The sequence below is a fragment of the Leiobunum rupestre genome, chromosome 2 (assembly GCF_980474605.1).
Source record: "Leiobunum rupestre chromosome 2, qqLeiRupe1.1.hap1, whole genome shotgun sequence".
In the NCBI taxonomy this organism is placed as follows: Eukaryota; Metazoa; Arthropoda; class Arachnida; order Opiliones; family Sclerosomatidae; genus Leiobunum; species Leiobunum rupestre.
The window spans coordinates 31,268,385-31,286,859 of record NC_143385.1 but is presented as its reverse complement, the minus strand read 5'-3'; the positions used below and the strand labels follow the sequence as shown (position 1 = coordinate 31,286,859).

The 18,475-nt window shown below is 33.9% G+C and overlaps 2 protein-coding genes across 2 annotated transcripts; both read right to left on the bottom strand.

Moving 5' to 3' along the window:
- Nucleotides 1-1,909: 1,909 nt before the first annotated feature.
- Nucleotides 1,910-3,927, bottom strand: LOC149957331 (uncharacterized). Its single transcript, XM_090166973.1, has 6 exons — nucleotides 3,816-3,927; nucleotides 3,553-3,762; nucleotides 3,391-3,501; nucleotides 3,154-3,296; nucleotides 2,852-3,094; nucleotides 1,910-1,921 (listed from the first exon to the last, which is right to left on the bottom strand). The coding sequence occupies exons 1-6, from the start codon at nucleotides 3,925-3,927 to the stop codon at nucleotides 1,910-1,912; spliced, it is 831 nt and encodes a 276-aa protein (XP_090023099.1).
- A 1,521-nt stretch (nucleotides 3,928-5,448) lies between these two features.
- LOC149957330 (uncharacterized) lies at nucleotides 5,449-6,700 on the bottom strand. The gene is made up of 3 exons (XM_090166972.1): nucleotides 5,690-6,700; nucleotides 5,522-5,634; nucleotides 5,449-5,463 (listed from the first exon to the last, which is right to left on the bottom strand). The coding sequence occupies exons 1-3, from the start codon at nucleotides 6,432-6,434 to the stop codon at nucleotides 5,449-5,451; spliced, it is 873 nt and encodes a 290-aa protein (XP_090023098.1). The 5' UTR covers nucleotides 6,435-6,700.
- Between the last annotated feature and the right edge of the window lie 11,775 nt (nucleotides 6,701-18,475).

Genomic DNA, 18,475 nt, shown 5'->3' with positions numbered 1-18,475 from the left:
ACCTATGACACAATCTTCGATTATTGGTGGAGAATGGGTTGAGTATAATCCAATATCAAATATAGTTGATAACGCATCAATTACATTTTCTATCAACGGTAACTCTGAAACGTATATAGACCTTTCACAAACTTTGCTGCACGTTCGAGTTAAGGTAACTAAAGATAATGGTCAACTACCGCAACCCGCGGTTCCAGGTGTTGCGGGTGGGGCCGCCGGAACTCCAGCCGACAATATCGCCCCCGAGAATTTGTTTCTTCATTCGCTTTTTAGCGACGTCCACGTATTTCTTAATGAAAGATCAGTAACACCTTCCAGTCAAAATTACGCTTATAAAAGTATGATACAAACTTTATTAACGTTCGGAGATTCTGCGAAAAAAAGTTATTTAACGAGTTCACTTTTCTATCGGGATACGCCTGGAAAGTTCGATTCATTTTTCGATAACGATGGTTTCTCTAAACGAGCGAGTTTAGCGCAAAAAGGGGCGATTGACTTGTTAGGCGTAGTCCATACTGATTTATGTCAACAACCACGCTTTTTATTAAATATGGTTGATTTGAAATTTAAATTCGATAAAAATAGAGCAGCTTTTTGCGTTCATTCCGACGTAAAATGTAAAGTGGAGATTTTATCAGCTTCCCTTTATCTGAGGAAAGTTAAAGTGATACCGGAACTATCGCTCGCTCAAGCCAAGGCGCTACAATATGGAACCGCTAAATATCCTGTAACTCGTTCGGAGTGCACCTCATTTTCTATACCCGCTGGTCTTATGGCTAGTGTGCAAGATCATTTATTTACCGGACAAGCACCCAAGAAAGTTGTTATCGGGTTTGTGGAACAAAAAGCGTTTCTAGGAGATTTGAAAAAATCCCCGTACAACTTTCAACATTTCAATTTATCAAGCATTGGATTGTACATTGACGGTAGCAGCGTCCCTCATAAAGCGTTATCTCTAAACTTTGAGGATAATCAATATATTCAAGCGTATTGCAATCTTTTCATTCAAACTAATCAGTGGAACGTAGATGAAGGGAATCAGATAAGTCGGGAAGATTACCCTAACGGAAATTGTTTATTCGCGTACAATTTAACCTCGGATCTTAATAACAACGCTAATCACTTGCATCTTGTAAAAAACAGTAACCTGAGATTAGAATTAAAATTTGCAAAACCGTTACCGGAGACGATTTCCATTCTAATTTACGCTGAGTTTCAAAATTTGATTGAAATTGATAAAAATCGAACCGTGATTTTCGATTACAGTAATTAATGGATTCGCTACAGATAACTAAAATTCTTGAAAAAGATTTAAGTACTAAAAGTATATTTCAAGGCGTGTTCGCGGCTGACAAGCTACCTAAATACGTAAAAATATTCCCTTCTCTATTTATTGTAAATACCGATACGAGTGCTGAACCTGGAGAACACTGGGTTCTAATATATTTTTCTAAACATAAAAATTGTGAATTCATGGATTCCTTTGGAAACCCGCCAGATTATTTTAAATTTAATGACTTTATTGAACGAAACAGTAAAACTGTAACTTTTAATTCTAATCAATTACAGAGTAATTCTAGTAATACGTGTGGAGCATTCTGTATATATTTTGCTATAAACAGGTGTAAAGGAATAGAAATGTATAACATTGTGTCTAGGTTTAAGAAAGATAAATATGTAAACGATAAAATGATTAAAGAGTTTATGTGCAAAATGTATTCAATAAAATATTTTTTTTACAATTTATAGCAATAGCAGTTTTTTTTATATATACATAAATACAAGCATTCATTATAATTTTTCAATATCTTTATGACCGTGCGCTAATGTACGAACCCCGCAGGGTAGAATGTATCTCTTATCATCATTTGGTGATAAACAAAGTTTTCTAGTATTTAAAGTAAATAGTTCATGCTTGAAACTAGCTATACGCATCATCTCGGCTGACATGGTTTCTTGATTAAAAAGACAACGTTCATAGTCTTCGTGGCGGATGACGTTTCTAATAACATTCATGGCAACGCCCTTACAAACCTTTTTATGGTTTAAAATTGACTCTAAAGATTTCCCCAATCGCAACTCCTTTTCTATCTCTTCAGCGGTCTTAGACTCCCCGTACAATTTAATAGAATAAAGCTTTGGACGAAGTCCTACAAAGCTTTGAATTAACTGCGAATTTGTCTCGTCTTTAAAATAACCGAGAGCTTTTTTAGAATGAAGGAAATGCGAAGGTGGATAATCAGAGAAGTCAAAGCGGTTTTTATGAACTTCAAAGTCTTTATAAACATCATCCGTCTTAATGTTGTACGTTAGACTGTCTGTAAATATTTTATATATTAGTACTATTTAAATAAAAAATGCATATTAAATTAAATTACCAGTGTCTGTAAATAAAAGTGATGCTTTGTCCCCGTACGTATTTTTTATGAATCCATAATGGAACCGATACATGAGCTCCTTGGATAAATCTAGAATGGTGAATCCGGTAAATATAGGCCGGTTAAGAACAATTTTAGCTCTCTTCTTATGAGCGCCGGCTAACTCTTCATTAAAGATGGTAAAGTGTTCAAACTGCGGGGAACTTGTAACTTTTAACATTCTTTCTGGTTTATGAATCAACTCGAAATTTATATGCTTCCGTAAATTTTCCATTGTTTTTCTAAAGAATTAAATGAAGTAAGGGAAAAAACAGCAATAAATTATTTAAATTGATTTACCCGAAAACAGAGTTAACCATTAGTTTCCAGAAATTCTTTTCAAATGAACTCTTGGATAATTTCCTCTGTTCAGTGTTGAATCTAACATATTTTTCTAACCATTTTCCTTGAGTGAAGGTTAGAGCTCGATGAACCTTGGTTATTTTCAAACCTAATTCTACATAATATTTTAAATTGCGGTAATGTACTATGTATTTCTCTTTATTATTTAAATTAGGAAGAAGTTTTGGTAGACTTTGATTCTCCTTAATATTTAATTTTCCTAAGAGATCTTTGGAGTATGGAGATAGCATATCATGTGTAATAACTTTAGATTCCGCCGCTACTGGGAGATCGTTATGTAAGTCATGCAACTCTGGAGGATATTCAAGATCCACCTGCAAAGGAAACGATTCTTTAAAAATATAATTCAATAATTATAACACTTGTTATTTACCTCTAAAATGTATCCGTTTTCAACGTTATTGGGAATACTCAGAATATTTTCACAGAGTGTTTGCAAATCATCCTCCTGAACCCACTGGAAGTCGCCTAGCGGTAGTGGTTCACACATAACAGCACCGTACAAATTATTAGCATCTTCAATTAAGTTAAATTAAGTTAATTAATATAATTAAAATTAAAATAATTAAAATAAAAAAAAATATATATTTTTTTAAAAAAATTGAATTACCTAAATAGCATATATAACTGCTCTCTTTAGACGAATCATATGTGTCGGGCATATATTTGTTATTCGCTTCAGAATAGCGAGTTGAGATCATTGAAACACCGCCTCGAATTCCTAAAAATTCAATGTAAATACAATAATATTTAAAATATCAAAAAGCGTTACCCTTTTCAATAAATAAGTGTTGATCTATATCAAGTATGAGATCGAGGCGAACATCGGTCATCTTCAAAGCTGCTTGCCAGGCTAAACCTGGTGCGGTGTAAGCGTGAGCGGGATCTAATTTATAATGAGTTATAGATAATGTTCTAAAATTTTCAAAAACGTCGGCTAAGAGTAACGCATCGCTTTTCACATAGAGGTCGGTGTATTCCCCTACGAAAACCAAGGTTAAGAGATTTGAAATATTTATACTATAGTAATTTTACCTAATGTTTGAATATTAAACGCTGTCCAAACATTTTGAGCGTGTAAATAATCAGATTCTAAAATATTTTGATTTTTCAATGAACTGAAAAACGCTTCTCTAGGTGGCAGCATCGTCTCGTCAAATTTCTTTTCATCGTCTCTATACTCGTACGGGTAGACTCCCTTCCGCAAAAGCAGTTGAACTTTATCACTTTCAAAATATTTCTTAACAATCTGAAATTTACTGGCTCCTTCCAAAACGAGATTAGATACTAGAGCATCGAGGCTATCGCTTAGAAATCGATAAGAGTCTAAAAACCTAAATCTCCCTAAAAATAATAATAAAATTACTGTTAAGGTTAAATTCATAATTAAATATATTTAACCTAGTTTGAGTGAAATATAATTTTCGCTAGTGGAAGGAATACAGTCAAGTGTCTGTTCCTTAAAATGACCAATCTCCTGACATATAAGATGTAAATCGTATCTATGAAGATTTATTATTATTAGGTTTATTTCCTGGTTAATTAACTTAATAAAATCACCTGCTAAGGTTATGAAGGAAAACAGGGATAAATTCTGGAACTTTCTTTTGAAGATTACAGAGGTTATGCGCTGGCCCCCTATATTTGCCAGTGAAATGACAATGATCTCGAACAGCGGGCATATTTCCCTGATTTAGCTGCTTCTGACAAATGTAGCAAAGCGTAGCAGCTTGAAACTGTTCCTCCTCCTCCGGGGTTATAATCATTGGTACATTGGTTTCAATGAGTTCCATCAACTCCGTCTCTAATTCCAGAATAGACTCCAGAAATCTTCGAGTTGCATCTTGACCTCGATAGCAATCGGTTCGAACAGGTACACCTATAAGTATTCTCTTATAATATATCTAAAAGGGAATTTTGCCAAATAACTTACCGTTAGGTCCAACAAGCACACACGAATACGCGCAGCTGATGTGCATGTTTACTTTGCTGGTATTTAAATCGGGATCTAGATCACATCCTTGAACTCTCGGTAGGATTGCTTCAAAATCGGCGTAAAATACATACTGCACCTAATAATTTCATTTCATTAAGAGTTAAATTAAATAATTTTTATTTTTACTTTTTCCGTCCACTCATATTTATCAAAATAAAGCGTCTTCTTCTTGGTAGGGAAAACTGTTTTTTGGACGCCGTGGGTGGCGCATTCTTCGATATGCGCATCACGTCGCTGTTCAGCGTTGTTTCCGCTGAATCGGTGAAGACACATTCTAATACAAAAAATAATTAGTAGATTGCAAACTAATATATTGGAAATTAAATTACCTGCAGTAATAACTTGTACTTCTGTGTTTTGTTAGATGCTGTAACAGTTTTCCTAGGTCTCGTATAAGACAGTAATGTCTATTCCCATCGTCAATATCTTTAGTTTCATCGGTGATGTATAGCAAATCAACCTCCCTTTCCTTACCACACTTGTTGGAGCTTACGTAAAGAGGGAATATATCTCCCGAGAAGCCGAACACAGATATTGATAAATTATTCATTAATTCAAATTTTTTAAGTTCCGTAGCGTTTAATTTGAAAGGAAAAGATATATCAGTGGTATCAAGTTCGTTTTCATAAGGTGTATATTTGGAAACACTGTTAGGGTGATGAAACTTAGAAACTATGTGAAGTTTAGCTAAAATTGACCAGAGAAAACATTTCTCATCATTTTCGTTTCTAATATTAAGAATCGCATGACGTCGAGATAGTTTTTCAGGTAGTTCCATATACGATGACCCTCGCAACGGTTGGTAAGATGCTACATTTAATTCTACATACAGAACACGGTCAATTACCCAACCCGATCCTATCAAAAATATAATGTTTTAGTTCAAAATATAACTTTTATATTTAGTACATACCTGTCGCTTCAAAGTTTTCCGCTGCTGACTGTATTGTTTCAAGACATTCATTCAGCTGGCTTTCAATGACATCGGGCGTTAATGTTGTTTGCATAGTGCTCCGGAAATAGGGTCGTACTTCCGCTCTTTGTTCCTCACCCCCTAAAGGTCTCATATAAACAGATCTTACGAGTAGGAACCATTTAATTCCACGTTTACTGGTGAGTCTTTCCATTATAAATTTACTGAAAGCGGCTCGGTAACGTCCGATAAACATCCCCGCATCAATATCATAGTCTTCAGCATTGTAACGGATAGATGCTAACGTATCATTCAAGGCCTGGACCATACTTGGAGATGCTGGTGGTGTTTCATCAAGCATTGATGAGGCGGGAACAGGTGATGGCGTTGGGTTGTTGGGTAAATCCGCTGTAGATGGTTGTGTATGGGTAGATTCCAGTTGAATTTCTTGAAGCAGACTAGGTGAAGGTGGACGGTATGGCGATGGTGGACGGAAAGATGCTAGCGAACGTTGCATTGGTGACGGTGTGCGAGACAGGTCCATGGGTTCGGAAGGGCCGGGTGCGTTCAAGTCATGAGTTCGTTGATGGCTCTTGAAATGTTCCAATCTAGCAACATTCTTACCACATACTTCACAGACAAACGTATGTCTATCACCGTGTACTTCTCTAACATGCCGATTTAAGGAGGACTTGGTAGCGAAACTTTTCGCGCACGTAGGGCAAATATGTTGGGCTTTAGGCATCTTGAATATAGCTACCGCAGTTAACCGTGGAATGACCTCCTACAACGCTATACAACCTCTTTTATAGTATATTCAAGTATCATTTGAGAACAATACGTTTCTCATACTTAAAATATTCGTTTGAAATACTCGTGAGATAGGTTCAAGTGTTAAGCATATTTAAGTACTACTTACGCGTTAATGCTATTAAAATGAAGTTTAAAAATATTTCCATTCTACTTTAACAACAAATATTCCATGACGTCAAAACACTTCAATTCAAATTAACCGCGTCCCCCGGGGAATCTGCGCACGCGCCGCCTAGGTTATCAATTTTTACATCATTTCAACTTATTCCGTACGATAAAACTTGATAAGATATACGTTCAAGTATCTTTCGAGATAAGCGTAGATAAATGAACAAGCTGGCCTGGACACAATATGTTGATATACGGGAAAACATATCGTCGCGAGAAATACCCTAAATACATTGACTTTTCGATGATTTTACCCCCATTTCATCCCTTAAATCCCGGATTTCGATCCCGAACCCAAACCCGAACCCGGGTTCGGAGCCAGACCCTCACTTTCCTTCTACTCACTGGGTTTTGTCAAAACTACAAAAGATTTAATTTTGAAATGGAGTCTCTGAAAAATCAGGTCAACGTTGCTAAAATGTTATTTAGTACCAAAAGCGGTGAAAACATAAATACAGAAAGTTTGCAAACGCAGCTTGAAACCAATGAATATCTTAAACCGCAAAATTTGCAAAATGTTTTTGATTGCTATAAATATTTATTGACATACGAGCAGGCATTCCCAGATCTCGTAAAATTGTTCCAAATTGTAGTATGCATACCTGTTGCTAATACTATTTCAGAGCGTAGTTTTAGTACACTTAATAGACTCGAATCATTTTTAAGAACAACAATGTCTGAAAATCGATTAACAAATTTAGCCTTGCTCTCTATAAATAGAGATTTATCTAATAGGTTAAGAGACTATCCTTTGTTGGTTTTTGACGAGTTTAGTAAAAAAAAGAGAAGAGTGCAATTTATACTTTGAGTTAAATTTTCAAATTTTTAAATATGTAGAAGCTATAAGAGACATATTGGAGGGCAAGCCACAGCTGCCACCAAATTATAAGAGGTAACTAAAATGGTAAGGGCCACTAAATTCTTAGGGGCCACAAAATATTTAGCCCACCCGTGAAAAAACCTTAGCGCCGCTACTGGTCGTCCCCTGGATGTCTTTCTATAAAACCTAGAGATGTCTTTAGGCCTTTAATTTGGTTCAATAATGGCTCAATAGGGATGAAACTAGGACGTTCATTGGATATCGTATTCTGAACAAATAATTTAAAAAGCCAAACTTGATATTAAAATTTTATTCAAAACATTAAAATACAAGATAATGGAAAAATCCAGCAACAAGTGTACAATTTGATTGTAATAACACGAACTCTGCATAAAAATTAAGAATTTAAATTTATTATATAAGGTTATTACAATTTTACGATAGGTTTTCGAAAGTTGGAAACTCAAGTATTAGTAGTTAACATATAAATTACAAAACTTATATAGTTATTTAATTTTTATATAACAAAATAAATTTCGAACTAAACTATTAAAAAATTAAATAACCTTCCTTATACAAATGTAAAAAAAAATAAAATTAATTTTCAAATCAGAAGCAAAAAAAATAAAGCCATTTAATTCTATTTTAAAAAAAAATTAAGACTATGGGATGCAAAATGTACTCTAGAAATTACTGTTTCTCGAAGCTTAATTTTAATATCTATCCAAATCTTACTTTTGGAAATACAATTTAACTATATAAAATATCACAGTATGAAATATAGCTTTAGGCGAACCGTTCAGTGAGAGTAATGAATAATAAACTTAAAAAGGTAAATTGAAACATGTACAGGTCCAAAATGAACTTTAAAAACAGCGAACCTTCAGTAACATTCGGAGAATTCAATGCAAATCTTACTTTTGGAATTACAATTTAACTATATAAATTATCACAGTATAAAATAAAGCTTTAGGCAAACCACTCAGTTAGAGTAATGAATAATAAACTTAAAAAGTTAAATTGAAACATGTACAGGTCCAAAATGAACTTTAAAAACAGCGAACCTTCCCTAACATTCGGAGAATTCAACGCAAATCTTACTTTTGGAATTCCAAATTCAATATATGAAATATAACAGTATGAAATAAAGCTTTAGGCAAACCACTCAGTTAGAGTAATGAATAATAAACTTAAAAAGTTAAATTGAAACATGTACAGGTCCAAAATGAACTTTAAAAACAGCGAACCTTCCCTAACTTTCGGAGAATACACTGCAAATCTTACTTTTGGAATTCCAAATTCAACATATAGAATATAACAGTATGAAATAAAGCTTTAGGCGAACCGTTCAGTGAGAGTAATGAATAATAAACTTAAAAAGTTAAATTGAAACATGTACAGGTCCAAAAATTAACTTTAAAAAGAGCGAACCTTCCTTAACTTTCGGAGAATACACTGCAAATTTTACTTTTGGAAATACAAATTCACTAAACTATTAACGGAAAACATTTGAGCTATAAGTCCACCATTCAGTGAGAGTGAAGATGAATACTCCATGAAGGTAACGAGTCAAAATAGACTTTGATCAAACATATTTTCTTCCTACCTCTGTAAAAGACACATTAAAAAAATCGAATTAAAATCATTAAAAAAATCAAACAGTTTTTTAATAAAATACTTACTCTTATGATATATTATCAGCGATACTAGAGATTACTATGTTATAATCTTTAACGTTTGTGTAGAACCAGAGATAATTTATAATAGGGAGTGGAAGGTGGGGGATGAATTGTTGCTCCTAAACCCCCGCATTATCTGGCCAGGCGGGTTTCTGGTATGACGTTTTCCAGGGGGCGGGTCTATAGTGAGCCGTTCAGGAAAAAAATTTGAAAATTTGAAAGCAGAAGAAATAGGCAGAGGACCGAGCTGCGGTATGTGAGCGATGTCCTTCGGAAAAAAAGGTTATTTATTTATTATTTTGCATCTTACTTTAAATTATAATTATTATTAAATTCTTATATATTTAGTTGATGTAAACCATTGTTTGAAATGGACCATCAAAAAGATGAATACCCAGAAATTTCTTTTTCGTTTGGAGAAGGATCTTGTTGGCACTTTTATGACGAATTTAAATCAAATGCTGTGCATAAATAGTGACAGAGAAGCGCTAATATCATACATTTCGACTGAAGTTCAGCAATTGAAATTTAATGACACAACAAGAGAAGAGTACCTAAAAGCCACACACACTATTTTGAAAAAAGAGAGGAAAGATCAAGGGCTTGGACACCTTTTACTTAGAATTACACCTAGTTTTAAAAATTTGCAACCACCAACACCGAAAAATCTAGCTAGCAGAATGCTACATTTACTTTTGCACGAATTAATGGTGCAAATGAAAGTGGGGGTTGACAGTGCAGTCGTAAAAGAAAGCTCCAAGATATTGAGGGAAAATAAGAAAAAACAGTTTATTGGATCAGTTTCTGACAAACCAAAGCCTCTGGGGGTAATCACAAACAAAATTGCTGAAAATCTCCCAGTTACTAGGTATGTTGCTGGATTTTCAGCCTACTCGTTAATAAAAAAAATGCCCTTCAGAACTGATTCAAAAGATTATGAAAGAAAAAGATCCAAGCCATGTAGAGCTAGAAGATGTAACGGAGTCTTGGACCAATAAATTAACCAGGGGTGGATTAACTTCTGTCACAGATCAATTCTTCCAGTTGGTGAAAATGATTAAAACTATATCTGATGTAATTTACGTCACTAATGTTAAAAAGATCAGGCATCAAAATTTAAAAACCACGAGCTATCAAACACATTACACAAAATGATGAAATTGGGCAGGCATGGAAGCTAATCTACAATCAAGATGATAGCAAGAAATGGCTTTTGAAACTTTTAGATGTTTTTTAAACACGAGAGGAAAATGTTTAGTGCGGGACATTCTTGAGCAATACCAATTTGAAACAAGAGAAGCCCTCAGAACGAAGAAAGCATTGAGAAAGAGCCTTATGGAGAAAAGCAAATAATGTGAAAACCGAACCTCTCCAAAAGAGATAAAATCTAAAACTAGTCAGAAGAGTCCTGGCAGGGAAAATGTCAAAGCACCAATAAAGAAGAGCATAAAGAAAAAAGCCCAAAAACCAGATAAAATTCCAACTTTACATATAAGAGAATCTATTGAATGTCCCTCAAAGCAAGCTACCGCATCAACTTCAATGCAAAGTTTCAATAACTTTCAAGACAATTCCGATTAAGACTTTTTAAAAGGGGATCCAGATCTTGACCTTTTTGAACAATTCCTACCTCAATGTACCTGAAAAAAAAACCATGCAACGTGATATTTCAAAATGTTCCTATTTAAAACATGGGGCAGTTTGATGGCCAATTTTAGGGGTTTTACCTCATAATTACTACTGAAATAGTTCAAAAGAAAGTTTAGTTTAGAAGTAAGTCACAATGAATTTCAATTTATCACCAAAATTTTTATTAAACTGTGATACTGTTTTTAAATGATTAAAACAATATTTACTTAACCATCTTTTCTGATATCATTGTATTGCCATTAACGGCTTCTAAAACAAGTCCTGATAAACCTTTTAATTTATCCATATTGGCTTCAAAGAGAGAAACGGAGGGATTACAATTTCTACCACCAGAACATCTCTGTCTTCCAAAATACTGTTCTAGCGGGTCTTGATTTAGGTGTTGAGTCAAGACAAACTTGGCTCCCTTTTTAAGAAGGAATTTTACTATTCCCACTGTTAAAAGAGCTGTAATTGAAAAACAACTTAGAATATATGAAAATGTAAAGCTCTTATCGTTGTAATTATAATAGCTGTACCAGTCATACGTAGACCTTCAATAGTTGGAGCACTTAAAAGCATTGCACTCCTTTCCTTTTTTGAAAAATCACCTGGGCGTACTGCAACGTCTTTCTCCCAGTCATCTAAATATTTTATGAAGTCTGTTTCGAGCCACTAAATTTAATACAAATATTAATTATTGAGTCATCCATCAATCCAATATTGGTGTCATTACCTTCAAACGCTCGTCATTAACATCGTCATACACTCTTTTGTTGGCCTTTCTTTTCCTTAAACTTTCATTGCAGTTCTTAACATTACACAAGTCAAAAAAATTATCAAATGTCCGTATGAACTTCACTGTTTCAGGGTATTTCTCTTCCCCAAATAGTGTTTCTATAGCAGAAGCCACAGTTGTGCTCATAACTTGGGTTGCCAAATTAACTTTCATCTTAGAGTATCCATTTAAAAAAACGTGTCCATATGTTAGCTTCGATGCGTTTTTAAATTGACCTTTCATTTTTAATTGCGAGTAATAAAGGCCCAAAATAACTTTCCATGAAATCTCCTCACCATTTTTCCTCATACTCCGAGACTTTGAATGAGCACCACTGTTACTAAAGCAGTTGCGAACAGTTTTAATCAAATGTGGAGCGTCTGATAGAAAATATATCTCCCTTTCTTCATCAGCTGCATGAATATTAGTAGTGACAAATTTAACAGTCTTGTTTGTTTCATTACTGGCACACATACGAAAAAACTTTCGATTAGTCGAAGCTCCATCTCCAACTACAGCTAAAATTCTGAAACCAATGTTTTCCAACAAACTAATGACCTCCCAAATCAGTGAATAGAGCTCTCCACTAGTAGCACCATTTGTTGGAAAATGCGCGAATGGTATTTTAACATTGCTGGTAATTCCACGAAGCATAAATTGGAGAATATTGGTTGCTAGTGGCGGTGCAGTTCTGCCCATTTCTTCACGCTTCATGTCATCAAGGTCATTATGATGGTCATCTATGTCAATAAATCCAGTCATATACCCTGTATCTTTGTGACATATTACATCAGGCTTGACTGACATTTCATCTAACAGGAGAACAAAGTATTTCTTATGATCAGGAAGATTATCAATGTCCGTCATTTCAACCATTTCATTAATCGAATCTTCATCAAAACCAGATTTGTTTTTTAAGGTATGGTCATGACTATACAATGTTCTTGTTGAGGGAAGTCTAACAATTCCAGATTTTTGTAAAGCTTCGTAGGTTGATTTTGATTTATTTTTAATGTAGGAGCACCACTTCTGAAAAAAACTGTCCCACCTCATGCCATACTTAGATCTTTCTAAAGCTCTTAATTGTTGTTTAATGAATACTGACATGAAAGATCCAGGTTTTTCTTTCTTAATTTTTTCATTAAAAATCTGTTTTAAATTGTTAACTTCTTTCTTGCCCTTCTTAGATAAAACATGCTTGGTTTTCCTCTCTCTGTTGGGTTTCATTGGCTTCGATTTTCCTTTCATTTCTTCATTTTTTTTAGCTAGAGATTTGGATCGCAAACGTAAGGTTCGTAAGCTGGACCTATATTGCTGGCAAGCGAAGCAACGCTTCTTATAAACTTCAATGAGTGTTTCGCATCTGTTACTATACACAGCTCCAAAATGTTCAGAGTAACTGCTCATTGTTTTATGATTATTTGGGCGCCTCTCAGTGTAAAGTCTAACAAGATCTTCATCTTGATTGCCAGGGCACGTTTTGAAATGATTCATTCGCGCTAGGAAGTTGTAAATATCCATATTATTCTCAATTTTTAGATCCTTCTCAATCTTTTCCTTTGATATTGTTTTACCCAAAGCGTTAACAGAAACCAAAAATGTGGGATTATCAAGAGAAATAGGTTCGTTTTTGAAGAATTCACATGACAAAATAATCTGTCTGTTGGAATGTTTAGTAAATATAACACTGTTAGTCTTAATTTCCATTGACTATCCTGTTGGTGGTGACAAGCCTTTGAAGTTGATTTGCGAATTGTTTTTATCAGATATACAGAGATTTGAATCATCTACATCCATTTTTTCCTGTACTTTCTACGGTTCAGTATGGCTCATTTCTATCTGCAAAGGTATAATAATGTATCTATTTACGTCACAATTACCCAAGGAAAGATTTAAAATATATTACCTGATTTAATGCATCTTGATAAACAAAATTAGGGTCCAATAGACGTTTTAAAGGTATTGGATCTGGGTGTTGATCAGTTGGGCCTTTAAAGCCAAGGAAATGTCGGGAGCAGATGTAGGTACCTCGAGTAACGCATTCTAAATTTAAGTCCTTTCTAGCACAGACCTCAATCCACCGCTGACATTTTTCAGTTTCTTTTTTAGCTGAGGGAAACTTGACGAAATACAATCCAGGAGCTCCATTTATTTGTCTGTTTGATGAATTTGGTTTTGAAGTGCATGAGCCATACTTGCAAGCAATTCGTTGAGGCATACTTAAGCCTTGTACTTGCACAAAAAGCTTTACTATTTATTAGGAAAAACATGATAAGAAATACTATTACACAAAAAAAACTATTAATATCATATTAAATAGCCATAAAGTGTTGCATAAAAATACAGTTTTAATTTCAAATGTAAATTACAAACAATAAAATTTAGTACCTGCTCTTATTGTACTTTATTACCAGCATATTAGTTGTTACGTACTATAATAATTTAAGGGGGGTTCGATATTTGTTACGTAATTTAAGAAGAGGGGTCTTTCCATTTGTTACTCTTTGTTACGAGGGGGAGGGGGGAGTCCAAAAAGTGGTTTTTCTGCGTTACGTAATTTAAGAACAGCCCCTCTAGATTCCGCTAATTAAATGAGTGTAACTTTCAGAGCCAAAAAAGTATTTATATTTAATAATTTCCTAATTTAAACTAACTTTAATTGACTTGAAATATTAGAAAGGTGGCGGATTGAAGTATCAGGAATCCGATGGTGGTTTCAAAATATGTCTCCTATGAGTAGTCTTTTCTCTAGATCCGTGGGGGATTAAACGAGTGTAAAATCCAAAAAATCATCGACAATTCAGGCTAACCGATCTAGTATAGGTCCAAGAAATACGATCCGTAACAGTTTGCGTTCTTAAAGGCATAGGCTGACAGAAGGCAGGGATTGAGTCTAGGAATAAACAGTAAACCTAGGGATTATCAGTGTTGGCTCACGTAGCATGATCAGTTTTCCAAAACCCTCCTAAGCACTGTAACCAGGTCACCTGATTGGAGGCCACGAAAAGTCGCTAGTTGACTGGGTCGATAGTGCTGCCACGAAGGAAAGAGACGGAGAGCCGACTCTGGTTTGAGGTATGAAAGGTGGTTTTGGAATTAAGATTCTAAAGCCACCTGCCCGTCAGACGGTACAATCATAAGCGTTCAGCGCGAGAAGTTTCAAATTTCATATGGAATTCATATTTATATATTTACTGACTTTTGTTGATATTTAGGTTGGTTGAAAAACGATATTCCTTTATTTAATCTCTCTTGGGCATTACAACAATTTAAAAAGGAACAGCTCGAATAAACGTAGATAGGGCGATTTTATTTAGTTTGGTCTTCGGCCATGCCTCAGTCATCACGCGGTATAAGCCTAAGCCCATTCCAAGAGAAAAACTAGCGCCGTCATTTTTTTTACCGTACGCTAGAAGCGCTGCAGTCAACAAGTCTACCAGGCACTTATCAAAAAAAAAGCCCGTAGTCAGTTCTCCTTATCTTTCCTTCATGGTGCTGCCTTGCGTAGATTCCTTTCAATTTCGATAACTGAAAAATTAAAAAAAATTTAAACAAATGATAAGTGCCTTTTAAAGACGTCAATTTCTCATATGGAAATTAGTGACTAATAGCAACGGCTTCAATATAATAACTAAACCAACCAAATCGTTAATGAAAACTCAAAATAAATGTATTCGTCATTAGCAAAGAAATCAGAAGATTCGTATATTAATATAAATGTTAAATTTTAGTTTATTTTGACAATAAATTATAAAAATTAGTGCTTTACTAAAGTTGTCTAAATTGGGGTAGCTAATTAAATCTTATTGACTAAGATCTCCTCATAAGGGAGAGAGGGGGAGCCTATGACAATTATAGGTGTGCGCTGTATCTTTTGCCTTTAGATAGGAAAAGATAATGATCGTGGTTTTTCGTCGGTAAATCACCAGTTTCTTCCACAATCTCAGTTCACTTTAAATTATTAATTTTGAATCGTGCTCCCGAGACAATTATAAACCTGTATTCTTCAAAAACAAAAATATGGATTAATTATTTTTGTTTTCGTTTTGTAGTGTTTAAGTCGATAAAGCCTAAAAAAGAAATCTGTGGTTTGTTAAATTTAGCAAACAAAAAGACTAGCAATTAATGTTTCGTACAAAATATTTCCATAGGAAAATTTTCAGAAATGATTAGAAACATTTTATATTTTTTTTAATAAAATCTCTGACCACAATTCTGAGCACATTAATAAATTCCTAGAATTGATGAAGTGGGATATTTTCATAAGAATTGTTTAAAAAGCAGGTAAGATATTTTCTTTAGTCAAGGTTTTTAAATATACGTTAGCTTTCTTCAATATTTAGTATCTTTAGAATCTTTGTTCAATAAGCATAGAAACAAGTGTGCAAAATTATATTTGAAAAGCCATAACCACGGTGTCATGACAACGTGAATCCATAAAGAACAACCTATGTTTCTTTTCTACAAAAAAAACCCTTGTAAGATTTGCTGTAATCGGTGTAATGTTACGTCTATCGCTTTGTAATAACCTCAACCATTGCGTAATCCGCTGTAATCTCTTCGTAAATCATGATATGAGTTCACTGTTAGGGCACACAAAATTTGTGCCGGTTTTCTCCTCGTGTGAAAAAGATTTGTCTATGGATCTGGCTGAATTCCACAAGCCAACATGTTGTTTTTAGCTCCAAATTTTTAAGAGTTAGTTTCTTTGATATAAGAAATTGACCTTTCTAATATACTTACGTTAAGGTAGAAGTACCTTTAAGTTTATCTTTAATAAAATTCATTTTAAATTAAGAAAAATCTGTATAAATTTACTTTTAAAAATTGTAACTCTAGTGCTGAATAATTTTGTCCCTTTAGGATTATCAATTACCATTTGTTAAATATAGTTCGGATCGGGATGTGCCTAATAAGTAGTTGACCCAACTCGGATTTAGAAATATCCTTAAACGTGCAATAACATTCATGAATATATTTTTTATTTTAGAGCTATCTGAAGAGAGTGTACAAAATGCTTCAAAAGTTGCAATGTGAACTACGTTTAAGGTCAGTTATTCGGTTAAAAATCAGCACGTGTAGATACTAGTATTACAAAAAATATATCAGAAGAAAAACATGGACGTTTAAATACAATTTAATTTAAAGTAAATTTTAATTTATATAAACATCCATGCGCTTCTTCCGTTTAATTTTTATAAGAATTTCTATGGATACAAATAAGAACTTTAATAATTTAGTATTGGAATTACTTTATTTTTCCAGCAAGTCTAAAAGCAACATTAGCCGGCCCACAGTAACCATGTATCAGTTTGAAGTACGTGTACTGATATTTTTCGTTAGTAAATGGATAGTAATGTTTATGCATGCAAAAGAACAATATTATATTAATAACAGTTAGATGGCGTTTAACCCTCACATACTTAAATGGAGAATAAACAGATATTCCCATTTTCAGAGGCAGCTCTTAGATATGTTGTCAATAGTCTAAGCACTATCCTAGATATTGTATTAATGCATAATGCAAAATTGCAAATTATATTTTCTGCAGATTATTAAGTTTAAGTTTCACTTAAGAGATTCATATTAATAATTAAAATATTTGAAATATTTTCTCTGAAAATCCTAAACGCACCGTTATGCAATAAAATATTTACAAATAATCACTGCCATCAAAGTGAATATAACCAAAAAATGATCACCTCTTAAAGTTAAATTACGTAATGACGGTGTACTCAACTTAATACGTATAGCCTGTAAATTTTAGAATTCGAGGTTAATTATTTTTTTCAGCAAATTTTCCTGGTCAATGAAATTAAGACACCGTGTAGACGGTAATTTCTTTAGAAAATGCCACGAGAAACAGAAAACTGTCTAAACATTAAACGAGAATGATTCAGAAAGGAAAATATAAAAATAAATAAATAATCAATTAAAAATAACATAAATTAACAATAACATATACCAAAAAAAATACTTCAAACAATAATAGCTAGTGTATTCAAATTTTGATATTTTTAGAAAAGCCTTATAATTTGCATAGAAAATTTTAAACATATTAAAAATATGTTACAGGCCGATTTTAACCAAGGATTGCCACATCAGGTTTTTATGGTGGATTTTCTGAACAACCAGTGAGTGGTTTTCTACATTTAAGTTAACCAAGAATTGATCTATTTATATATAGAGATAATGTTTATATTCCGTTAGTCGCTACGCATCATGAACCAGGGGAATCAACTAAAGGGGGGGGGGGGGAATTGTAAAAGGAGGCGTTCTTATTTAATGCGTCTCAGGCGAATGATAATCACGTAAAGAGGACGTAATATTTAGGGAGCCAATAATGCGCCGCCTGGAATTGATTGATATTTAAGGGGAGGGGGCCAAGTTCTTATCCTAGAGCTGCAACGGGAGCGAAGGTAAAATACGACGGAATATAAACATTCTCTCTATATACAGGGTCTTTTTTTTGCTCGGAAAAGTGTTTTTTTTTTCAAAAACTATTTATAGTACCGATTTCAAATTTGGAAGGTCAATTCTCTATACCGGGGGACATCAGTTTGAGAAATTTGAGCGTTTTCGGTAATGTTTTTCACCAATTTTGACAAATTATTTTTCGACCACTAGGTGCGAGATAAAAAATTTCTATTATAAAGTTGTAGGCCGTCATCGAAAACCCTTAAAATTTGTTCACTCGACGAAAAACAATTTATTTATCAGTGAAAATTCGAGCTTGAAAAATTTACAAGTTGGTGAAGCCAAATTACGATTGTTTGAAACGATAATTGAAACCGAATTACCTAATCCAGTTGAAACTTTGGTTAAAAAAACGACCGGATTTAAAAAACACGAGGCTATAGGTCAATCCTAAACATGCATTGGGTATTTAAAGGAAAACT

Coding starts and splice junctions, on each gene's coding strand:
- LOC149957331 (XM_090166973.1), bottom strand. CDS start 3,927: ATGCTGCCACCTAGAGAAGCGTTTTTCAGTTCATTGAAAAATCAAAAT. Junction 3,763..3,815: donor GTTTAATATTCAAACATTAG/GTAAAATTACTA, acceptor TGGTTTTCGTAG/GGGAATACACCGACCTCTAT. Junction 3,095..3,153: donor AAAACGGATACATTTTAGAG/GTAAATAACAAG, acceptor TTTCCTTTGCAG/GTGGATCTTGAATATCCTCC.
- LOC149957330 (XM_090166972.1), bottom strand. CDS start 6,434: ATGCCTAAAGCCCAACATATTTGCCCTACGTGCGCGAAAAGTTTCGCT. Junction 5,635..5,689: donor GGAAAACTTTGAAGCGACAG/GTATGTACTAAA, acceptor TATTTTTGATAG/GATCGGGTTGGGTAATTGAC.